At 43.4% G+C, this 10,671-nt stretch overlaps 1 protein-coding gene across 1 annotated transcript; it reads right to left on the reverse strand.

Annotated features, from left to right (window-relative positions):
• Positions 1-7,733: 7,733 nt before the first annotated feature.
• CUNH1orf52 (chromosome unknown C1orf52 homolog) lies at positions 7,734-10,628 on the reverse strand. Its single transcript, XM_041421886.1, has 3 exons — positions 10,300-10,628; positions 10,009-10,210; positions 7,734-8,868 (listed from the first exon to the last, which is right to left on the reverse strand). The coding sequence occupies exons 1-3, from the start codon at positions 10,555-10,557 to the stop codon at positions 8,780-8,782; spliced, it is 549 nt and encodes a 182-aa protein (XP_041277820.1). The 5' UTR covers positions 10,558-10,628; the 3' UTR covers positions 7,734-8,779.
• Between the last annotated feature and the right edge of the window lie 43 nt (positions 10,629-10,671).

A 10,671-nucleotide genomic window follows, 5' to 3' on the forward strand; every position in this document is an offset into this window, starting at 1 on the left:
AACTTTCCCTCTTTTTTACCTTAGAGATTCCAGTGTCTGTATTGTTCTATTTCGTGTCCTACAATGACAGTAGGACACTGGCTCCCCCTGTTTTGCTAATCTGGGGTACTTCCAGAAGCTCGAAGTCAAACTACTTGTCATTCACTGGGCCAAGTCTTGCCAGAATTCAGTGTGTGATGTTTAGGAATCCCAGTATGAAATGTTCCTAAAACATCAAAGAAACAGTGAATTATCTATTCTAATGTCTGATTCAGCAAACACCGTGGAGCCAAGTGTCTACCTCAAAGCACACAGCACGTGGTGTTTCTGTCTGCAAAGCACATACATCTCCCCTGCCTGTCCATAGGAGATTACAGGGAGGGAAGTTCCCCAGGCTTTTAGCCCAGTCAGCAGGGGCAAGCCCTACCTTATTAATGCAGCTATGACACTGCAAATCTGTGCATCTCAGCCCTGGCTGCACTGGCTTCTGCTCTCCCTGGCAGATTTGTATACAAAATGTATATTTTTAAAGTACATTCACAAGCATTAACCTGAAGCAGAATTTTTCTTGCCTGTCAGCAAAGAACATCTGGAAATTATCAATCTCTCTTTCCACCTTGCCCAAATGTCTTCAGGGAGAAATTAATCTTTTAAGACATCTATATTAAAATGAAAAAATGCATTTGTAAGCTTGCAAAATTCAGTTATGTTTTCCTCAGAAGAAAGCATAGAAGTGTAAAGGAATCCATTCTTTCTAGGAGTAAAAAAAGCACAAATCCCTTTCCTTACTCTGCTGCAAGGTGCACAACAAGGCATCAGCCCCCATCAGGAAACAGAGACTCACTGCTATTGTCCCAGCACTGTAAATTCACAGGTGCAATTAGATCATAGATAGCACACTTTCCATTGCCTGTGATGGCAGTAATACATAGCTGAATTTCATCCATATGTGTAGATTCTTGCAGGAATGAATGCAGCATCTCTAAGGAGAAACATTACCATTCAGGGAACCCGCAAGCAATGATCAGCGCTGCAATTTACTCTCCTCCACCACTCTTTGTAATATAAGAACCACTGAATCAATTAATACGAAAAAGACAACCTAAGGTGAGGAAAGAGCAGACTTTAGAGGGCGGTACTGGCGAGCTACCAAGAGCAGAAACATTGAAGAGAGCTGTTTTCCCAGCAGGGTGTATTTTGGGGGCAGAGGCGTGTCTGGAGGGGCTGGGGTGCTGAGCGAGCAGGGCCCTGGCACGGGCAGGGTGTGCCTGCCCAAGTATTTCGGTTTGGAGCAGGAGGCAGCTTTTGAAGTGACTCTCCCTATCAGCCTGCCAGACTCCACTTCGGTTTCCAGAGTGCACCAGCTGGATTCCTTTCAGATGAAGCTCAACTCAGAGGATGCACTCTAGGAGTGCACTGAATGCACTTGGACTGCTGCTGGGCATTGCTCCTGTGGGAGCAAAGCCGAGCGAGCCCACAGCACGGACGAGCTCACGTTACAGGCACTCTCCTGTGGGTGAATGACTTCCTAAGGCACGTGGAGCCCCAGATTAAAGAGCATCCTTTAGCGTGATATCAGGAACAGAACCAGTCACACAGAGCTTCCCCAAAACTCTATTGCATTAACCAAGAGAGTCAGTACACCTTATTCGTATAAAACAGAAGAGCTACTAATTTAGCAAACAAAAGCCATATGTAATATAATTGAAAGAACAAACAAATGTTCAAGATGGAACGGATCACCTGAAATGGATTACTTCCCAAGTGCCAGGGGAGCAAATTTCCCAGCTGCTACTATTTCTGGTTCTTAATGCTCAACTGTGTATGCACAATCTGGGATATAAACACAGTTCTGATAAAAAATCTGGGAGAGTTTCATGGGAATTAGTGCTGTTATTAAATGTGATAGTTTTTCAGGTTAACTTCAGCAGAAATGCTATTAAAATCGAAGGGATTTTTGCAGCATGAGAAGGAAAAGGAATAATCAGGGTCTACAATATATTCCCAATATAAACTAACTGATTAATTTAAGACCCTTCACATTATTTATTAAACTCTGAATTTCAGAGCAGTCCATGAAGACAGCTGCATCACCCCCAGCATTATTGTCCTGCTGCAGCCAAAGCAGGCAAAGGTGAAGTTTCCTACCATATGGCATATCCAGCGCTGGAAGCATTTACCCTGTAAGCAAATCACATTAATTATTTTCAGTGAACAAGACCATTATCTTTCAGCTCCGTATGTTGTGAAAAATTAAATTAGGTCCTTTTAATTAAAACCCTAAATATATGCAGTGGGTTGATTCCATCTCTCGGATCCCCATTTCTTCTCTCAAGTATAATGGTATTTTCATTCCTTTTGAATAAGCTTGAGAAAAAAAAAGTTGGTTTTAAAGGCAAATTTAACTTCTGAGTGAACTGCAGAACCTTAGTGTTAAATGCTGTCCAGAGATACCTCAGTTCAGCAGCAACACAAAACTCAGCATAAGTCTGTCCCAAGGAAACTTGGCTGCAGTGCACTCTAGCAGGTTTTGTGACCAGACAAATTCACCCCAGAAATTGTCTTTTATTACAATTCTGTAATTTGATCTAGAATTAGTTATTTTTTTAAAAATTGCATTAAATGTTTTTATATAGCCTTGGCTATGCCACAACCAAAGAACCAAGGCAAATCCTGAGGTAAATCACATTTTATAACCCTGAATATGTCATCCTGAGCCATGCACACCTGGGCTTACACAGGAGTCCTCGCTCTGTGTGAACACAAAACTACAGACCATGGAGTTGCTAGAGAGGGTTGTATGCTTCCCCAAGATGAAGAAAGTTAAACTCTCTTGTTTAACTGCATGTTTTTGCTGGTTTGTACTGATTCACTAAAGCACCAAGCTGCCAGCCCTGGCAGAAGGGCTGCTGGGGCCCTTCTGAGCTGTCACTGTCACTGCATCACTGTCTCTCCTTCCAGCTCTGCTTTAAAGCCACGAAGTCTGACAGGGCCTGGCTGGCCTGGGGCAGCCACTGGGCTGGGTCACCTTGGGAAAGCACATTCCAGCCTTATTTTTGTAACCTTCCATAAAAGAAGGTTAGAAGTCTATGCTATTATAGGAAAAATGCAATTTTTCAAAGCCAATTCTTCTTCACTTTCTTATTTTACAGAAAGAAGAGTTTTTCTTGAGTATTCTTAAATTTAAACCAGGTATACCTTTTTCAAGCACAAGATCAAAACCCCTTTTTAGGCTTTTCTAAGTTAGAAACTTTGAAATGCAGTAGTTTGTCTGAAATAGACATTTAGCATGACATTTAACCATTCATTATTTTCATATTGATTTTCACTGCTTTGTTGAGACAAACATATTGACTTGAATAGTGTGCCAAATATTTTTTTTCATCATGACCTATCAATATAAGATTTTTTTTAAAGAGAAAGGATTATGGTAATCTCCCCACAGAGCCTTCAAAAATCATGTGAAATTTACAGAGCAAAAGCAGTTTAAAATGCCTTTGTATAGAGCAAGATATCAAGAAAGTAAACAAAATAGATGTGTACTGTTTCAAGAGACACTTAACCAAGCATTAAAAAGAAAATTAGAAGGGAATTGGGTTCTGTAGAGTGGAGCTGAGCTGCAGATGATTCAACAGGCTCTGTGCCAACAGTAACAAAAGCGCTCTCTGCTGGAGCAGCACAGCTGGAAAACCTGCAAACAGCCTTTATAGAGGTACTTAAGAAAGAGTAAGATTTCAAGGGGGAAGCAGTTTTTCATTACTATTGCCAAAGATCATGGTGACACAGCTGCCAGAGATACAGGTTCTTTACAAGGATCCAAGAGCCATGCATAAAGGTGCCTGTGAGAACAATCCACTCATGGTAAGCAAATTTAGATCTTGTACAAACCCCAGTACTCCTAAGTATTAAAACAGTATGCTTGGAACTAGTCCTTGCCATCACCAACCTTGTAATTGCATTAAATAATACAACTTCTGAAACATTTCAGACAACATATAAGCTCTTAGTCTCACAAAATACAATTTTATCAGTCCTAAGGAAGGGATTACCGCAGAAAGTGATACATTTCTAGATCAGAAGCCTAACAGACAAACTTTTTTGTGTGCATAAAAAACCCCTTCTTTAAGTCTTCATTAAGTAGTAGTGATCCTTTCTGCAACACAAGTGAAATTAGTCACTCACATTACCTGGTGGGTTCCTTAAAACATCCCTCAGCAGTGTCAGAGAGGTTACTTTTTTAACAAAGCTGGACCATGTCCTGCTTCCAACAGAAAGACTTCCCAGTGACTTTTGCTGTGAGCCTGTTGCTGGCAGGGTGGTTTGTTTGGTGGTTTGGGGAAAGTGTGTTAATCCTCCCCTGAGAAGTGCTGTGGTTTAGGTTTAAGTCCCCATTACACCTTCCTGTATTAATCCTGTATTTGTTTTTGTATCAGTCCATCTGCAGCAAGAAACATATGGTGGGAGAAGTTATGGGAAGTGATGGAAAATCAGGGTTTGCTCCAGAGAACAAGTTCACTTTGTTAGAAGACAAGAAAATACAGAGTTCTTGTGCTGCTGCTCACAGCTACAGCAAAGCAAATATATCTTTGATTTCTGAAGCTACCAAGACTAAAGCATTCTAAAGATGAAGACCACTTCATCTTCTAAATGAAGAGCCCCGATAAAATTATTTGATAAGCACTAAAAATGCTTATCTCCATTCATTGAATTCACTGCATTCTTACATCAATTGAGCTCCACAGGCACAGGCTTCCCTGAAAATTCCTGCATTTTTCAGAAGTGCCCTGAAGAAAACAGTTCAAAGGAACCAGCAGCACAAACCCATTCCAGCCTCTGCTGTGACTCTGCCTTCCAGCCCCAAACAATCTTTGCACATTTCTAACAGTGACACAAATTCTGTGGACTCCTCTGAAGATGATGTTCCTTTTGGTCTCATACTCTCAGCATAAAGAACCAGCTCACTGCAATCTTTGTCCCTCCATTATTCCTGCTATTCATTGGTTCCTAACTATATGACTTTTAAACTTTTAAAAAGCAGCCCACTGCTACACATATTTGCCCCAGAACTACTCCCTGAGATTCCCATGTCTCACAGAAGGCCTCCTGTGCAATGAAAACACAGTATTTCTTTTCAGCAGTTTTCTGTATTCTGCCAACTTTTTGTTGTACAGAAATCCTGCTTCTGCTTCAGTCTTGACATTCTGAGACAGCCACAGCCTGCCCAGCTAGTTACTGCCTCTTGCTACATCATTTGCTGAACTTCACCTCAGTGCAGCCAGAAAATGCCTTTGGCAGTAATGGAATCAGATTTCTTAGTAAGGTGCCTCTGTTTGCTCAAGGGTTTTCTAATCACATCTTATGCTAGTATTTTTGAGAATTCTTTTCCTCTGTAACATTTGCCCTCCTGTCAATTACACAGGGGTTGGCATCTCCTCCTGAGCAGGCCTGGACAGCCATTCCCACTCAGCTGCTGCAAGAGCAACTCATCTCTGTAGGGCACTGGTACCACCATGCTTGTGCCCAGGCCTGAGGGTCCTGGCATTTTTTCAGCTATTGGGAAAACAACCTTTCACATTTTTCCAGTCTAACAAGGAATTGTGGCTGTCCTTAAACAACATTTCTCAAAATGAAAATGCTGCACAGCTGTAGCCATTGCCTGGATCCTTTTCAACTGGTACAACCATTTATCCTACAAGAACACAGAGTTCAGCTGTAATCATCTTCCATGCTTCTAAGACAGTCCTGCTCTGTTTTCACACCCAATCCACACCCAAAGCAAAAGCACAAACATCTGTGACCAGTGGCAAAAGGGGCTTGGATAAATGAGCAAGCTAACACATAAACAGGAACAAGAACCTTTCAAGCCTGAAAAGACTGAAAGCATTGCATCTTTTTGTCCTGATTCTCTAAGATTAGTAAGCTGGCAAAGGAGATTCCTGTCACCAGACTGAGCCAGCACTACACAGCTTCTCCTTCTCTCCAATGACAAAAACACCTCTTCCTGTGCTGACTCCAGGCTCACAATAAATTGCTCTTTATGGAACACACTACATTTCTCTGGACTTACTTTCATACTGGCTGCACTAAGTTTATCACAAACTATTTGTAAAAGAATCAGCACTTTAAGAGCAGCAGTCTGCATGGAGAACAGGAACAGCACAGTAAGAGAGGGATGGCTTTGCCACAACCTCCCTGTCACTACTCTCAACATTACCTGCACTTTTATACTGACATGAATTCTTCTTTTCCAGATCATCCTGCATCTCCAGGAAAGCCAAGTACTGCAGCTGCTATTGTACCAGAATCTGAAGCAATGCAGTGTGCTCACTGCAAATTAATTACATTCCAGACACTGTTTTTCTGATTTTGACAAATTTTAAAGAGAATTTCCTCAAATCAAACCTGTATACAGCTTTACTGCCTTTTTCTCCCCAATACACATAAATATTGTAATCAAATTTGATTATAGAAACAGTAGAATGATGAGTTAATAGAGCACTAATTTTCAGAGGCAATCTTCCTCATTTGTCAGCAAGGGTGTATGTTCACTGTCACTGTCTTCCCCTTCACATTTCACAGTGCCTGATGTGTGGACAAATTTTCATAATTAGCTGCCCAAACCTGAAGAAAACCTCTGTTTCTTGAAGTCTTTTGAGTTGCTTCAGAAGCTGCAGCATTGTACACTTCTCTTAGCATCTCCTTCTGAAGATGTACTGAAGCATCTCCACCAAAAACAAACTTACAGCTACAGAACCAATCGTTCAGAAGCTGCAGCATTGTACCACTTCTCTTAGCATCTCCTTCTGATGTACTGAAGCATCTCCACCAAAAACAAACTTACAGCTACAGAACCAATCTATCCAAATAATTCAGCTTCTCACAGCCTTGCTTCAGATGTCTTCAGAAAAAGGTTAAGAATTTTTTGTGCCACTTCTCCTGAACAGGGAAGCTGCCATGGTCTCTGCTTGCCATGAAGATTCCCTTGACCTGCAAAAAATACAATTGTTCTTCTCCCAGGCTAGATATGCTGGTTTTCTCCTTGGAAAGTGAGTATCAAATGGTGTTAACTTCAAGAAAACTGGACACTACGTATATCATATGGTCTGAAAACAAAAGGAGCAATTGGCACAGTAACTTCCTGAGCTGCCCTGTGGAATAGCAAAAAATAAATGGACAGAAGCCTCCTTGGTCACAGCAGTCATGGGAATGCATCCTGTTTCCAGAGCTGGTGACATTAGCCTTCAGCTGTAATACTCTTCAAGGAGCACTGCACTAGCAAACACAACTACTGTAAGACTCAAAAATGCAGATGGAGTATTTGGAGAAACCCTAGAGAGCTGGCACTCCATAAGCCTTGCCATGACAGGATCCCTCATCCTGGAGCTTGCTAGGACAGTGGCTGGTGTCTGGGTTTGCACCAGGAAAGGTGGGCACAGGGAGCCCTCAGCTGTGTCAAGTATCACAGATTTGGCCCCACAGCCTGTGAAACAGGCAAGGAGCAGTTGCAGAGTCTGCAGGCAGACAAGGATCCAGAGAAAGAATTATCACACTGCCAAGGCTAGAATTGCATAACTTCTTAACAACTTCATATATTCACTGAAAATGAATACACTTTTCTATATATTGAAGGGTTAAAAAAACTCTTAAAATCACTTTAAAAATATTAACATTATATTAGCACATATGTATACAGAATCTGTTCTGCCAAAGTAAAGCTAGTCCAAGACAGAAGGAAAATAGAAAACACAAATTTCTTACATTAACAATTTAATTACATGAACTTCTATTAGCAGGCACTAATCTCACTGCAGATTTTCTAAGGCACAGAATCTTTATCTGAAAATATACAGCAACCTTTTCTCCAATCCAGCACAAGCTGGTACCTTGTCATATACAGACCCAAAAACCCATTCAGCAGCATACCACAAATGCAACATATACTGGCTAGCACTTTGAGAAGACTACCAACTGTTTGTACTGAAATAAATACAATTTGGCAGCAAAGACTCTACCACAGCTTTGTCATAATTTTTGTCCACATAAATATCTTGATTCTATTTTCTGTTTCAGGAAGAACACATTACATGCTTCAATCCTCCCTCCATCAGTTGGTCTCGTTTCACTGATGGAGATCCCGTAACATCAAAATAATGATGAAATATTAAACTCAATTTTAGGTACATTTTTTTTTTCAGTTTGTAGTTCTGTATTTATTTAAACAAAAAAGCCCTGAGGAATCTGTTAAGTCACACATTAGTGAATGGCATATAATACAGAATTCATTGCTCCTATTCACCCAGCATGCAATGCAATATTTATACCACAGATGTTTTCAAATGTAGTTTTATTCCAGTGACTATTTGCAGTCTATACATATATTTAAAAACAACATTATGTGAACATATCACAGACCAGTACCTAAAAAAATCTTTAGTATATACTCCTTTATAAAAGGTTTTGACACAATGGAAAAGTCAGTCCAGAAAAATGCATGTTACCAGGTTTCTTGATAAACAAAATACTGTGAAGCCCTGTAACCTGCATGAGCACAAGTATCCATGGCAATGGATCTTTCATCTAAATCCTTGTTTCAAATAAACAGGTTTAAATTTTGTTCAGTAAACAAGTTCTACGACAACACTGTCCACTTAATTTTGTGCTTTCCAAAAGGCAAGCATACACAGAAATAAAATTCCCTACCCGAGAGAGAAATGCAGTAAACACGTATTTGTTTCCCATTCCAGCAGAGGAATCCAAGTTCCCTGAAATTCTCATTATGTCTCAATCCAAAATGCCCTGCTTATACCTTCTTCTTCTTCTTCTTTGCCTGTTCTCCAGACTCTGCTTTACGTTTCTTAGCAGAAGCTGGTTCATCGTCTTTTTCACCATCTTTAAATAAAACAAAGGGTTAATCAAAGTCAGCAAAGCCAGTTTTTTGCTTAAACACCATCCTGTCTCAGAACAACTGACTTAACCACATCTGAGATGGCTGGAAAAAAGACACTGTAGCATCCTCATTTTTGGAATGCAGACAATATGTGGACAAAACAGGAAAGGTTACTTCTTATCACTGCCACAAACCACTGCAGGTAACTGAAAAGAGGCTTTATGCTACTGTACAGCACCTGTTCTAAACAAATTATTAAAAGCTAGAAAATGACACTTTTGAAGCAGGAAATAATGCTAATTAACGTTTTATCTTCTTCCTCTGGATGAAGGCTGACTAAGAGAAATGCGTGGACGGGGAAACACATAGAACACATGGAGAAAGACATAAAAACTGCTACTGGGAAAGAACACCCAGAACCAAAAAAGAGGCAAGACAGCAAAAAAAATCCTTCTTTTGGAAAAGCTTTGTTGGCAACTTTACCAATGAATGAAGACATTATTGTGTGTTCTGAAAGACCAGAATTTCTTCTTCTTGTTCTCTTCTCTTGGTTATTGTTGGCTATTCTCTTTCTCCAACAATTAAAAAAAAAATCCTCCCACCTATCAAATATTTCTTTACTTCCTAAATTACTGTTACAGCTTGTACAATCATAGAAAGTGAAGAAGATAGTAACTATTTTCTTCAGTAATCTATCCCTTGGGCATCCTATATAATTCCTCTTTTGGAACCCAAGTTTTGCAAACGTTATAGAAATAGTCTGACCTACATCTACAACTAAGGTCAACACCTCAGTGTAAAGCACCTGAAGCTTTTACACCACCTTCTGTTTTAGCAGCAGCGTGACTGAACCTGTTGGTTTCACGGAACTACAGTGCCACAGACTCTAATGCTTCCCTGCTAATGCCAGCGGGGGAGAGGAGCAGAGGGGAGGCTCCGTGTTGAACGCAGAAAAGCCAAACCACGGGCAGCGCACCCAGCCCCGCAGCCGGAGCGCTCTGCCCCTGGGCAGCAGCGGATGCAGGAGCAGCCCGCAGCGCCTGCTCCGGGCCCGGGGCACGCCGGGCAGCCCGCCCGCCCCGCCGCGCTCCGGCAGCGCACAGCCCCCGCCGAGGCACGGCCGCCTCCCGCCAGGGCCTCACCCGACTCCAGGGCCTCCTGCTCCTCGTCCGGCAGGAACTTGGCTTTGCCGGCCTGCCGGGGCGCGTCGTCGCCATTGTCCTCGTAGATGTTGGACCACTTTATGGCCATGTCCAGGGCGGGGGCCGGCGGCTTCTCGGGCGGGCTGTAGGTCTCCGGCGGGGGCACGGCGTTGCTCCTCCACACCTTGAACTCCCTGGGGGGCTGCGGGAGAGAGCACAGCGCCCGTCACAGCGGCCCGGGGGGCCCGTGGCGGCCCCGGCGCCGCCCCGGTTCACCCGCGCCCCACGCACCTCCTCGGGCGCCCGCAGGACGCGGCTCTCCCAGTCGATCTCCTTGTTGAGAGGGTTGTAGAGGAAGGCGGGCGGCTGCGACACCCGACGGAAGAGCTCGTCGGGCGGCGGCAGCCGCGGCCGCCCCGGGGTGCCGCCCGAGGCCGCGCTGGCTCCCGCCGGGCGCTCGTCGGGCTGCGGCTCTTCGGGCTCCGAGTCGGAGCTGGAGCTGCCGTAGGCCGCGAAATAGCCCAGCGGGTCCTCCCCCTCCGCCGCCATGGCGGGGCCGCGCCTCGCACCGCCCGCGGAAACCGCGCCCGCGCCGAGGGTTCCGGCCCGCGGCTGCCGCCGGCCGGGGCCCGCGCGGGGCTGGGGAGCGCAGCCCGCGGGAGG

This window comes from Onychostruthus taczanowskii, unplaced genomic scaffold (assembly GCF_017590055.1).
Source record: "Onychostruthus taczanowskii isolate IOZ18803 unplaced genomic scaffold, ASM1759005v1 scaffold7, whole genome shotgun sequence".
NCBI classification, from domain to species: Eukaryota; Metazoa; Chordata; class Aves; order Passeriformes; family Passeridae; genus Onychostruthus; species Onychostruthus taczanowskii.

Coding starts and splice junctions, on each gene's coding strand:
- CUNH1orf52 (XM_041421886.1), bottom strand. CDS start 10,557: ATGGCGGCGGAGGGGGAGGACCCGCTGGGCTATTTCGCGGCCTACGGC. Junction 10,211..10,299: donor TCCTGCGGGCGCCCGAGGAG/GTGCGTGGGGCG, acceptor TCTCTCCCGCAG/CCCCCCAGGGAGTTCAAGGT. Junction 8,869..10,008: donor GCAGGAGGCCCTGGAGTCGG/GTGAGGCCCTGG, acceptor TTTTATTTAAAG/ATGGTGAAAAAGACGATGAA.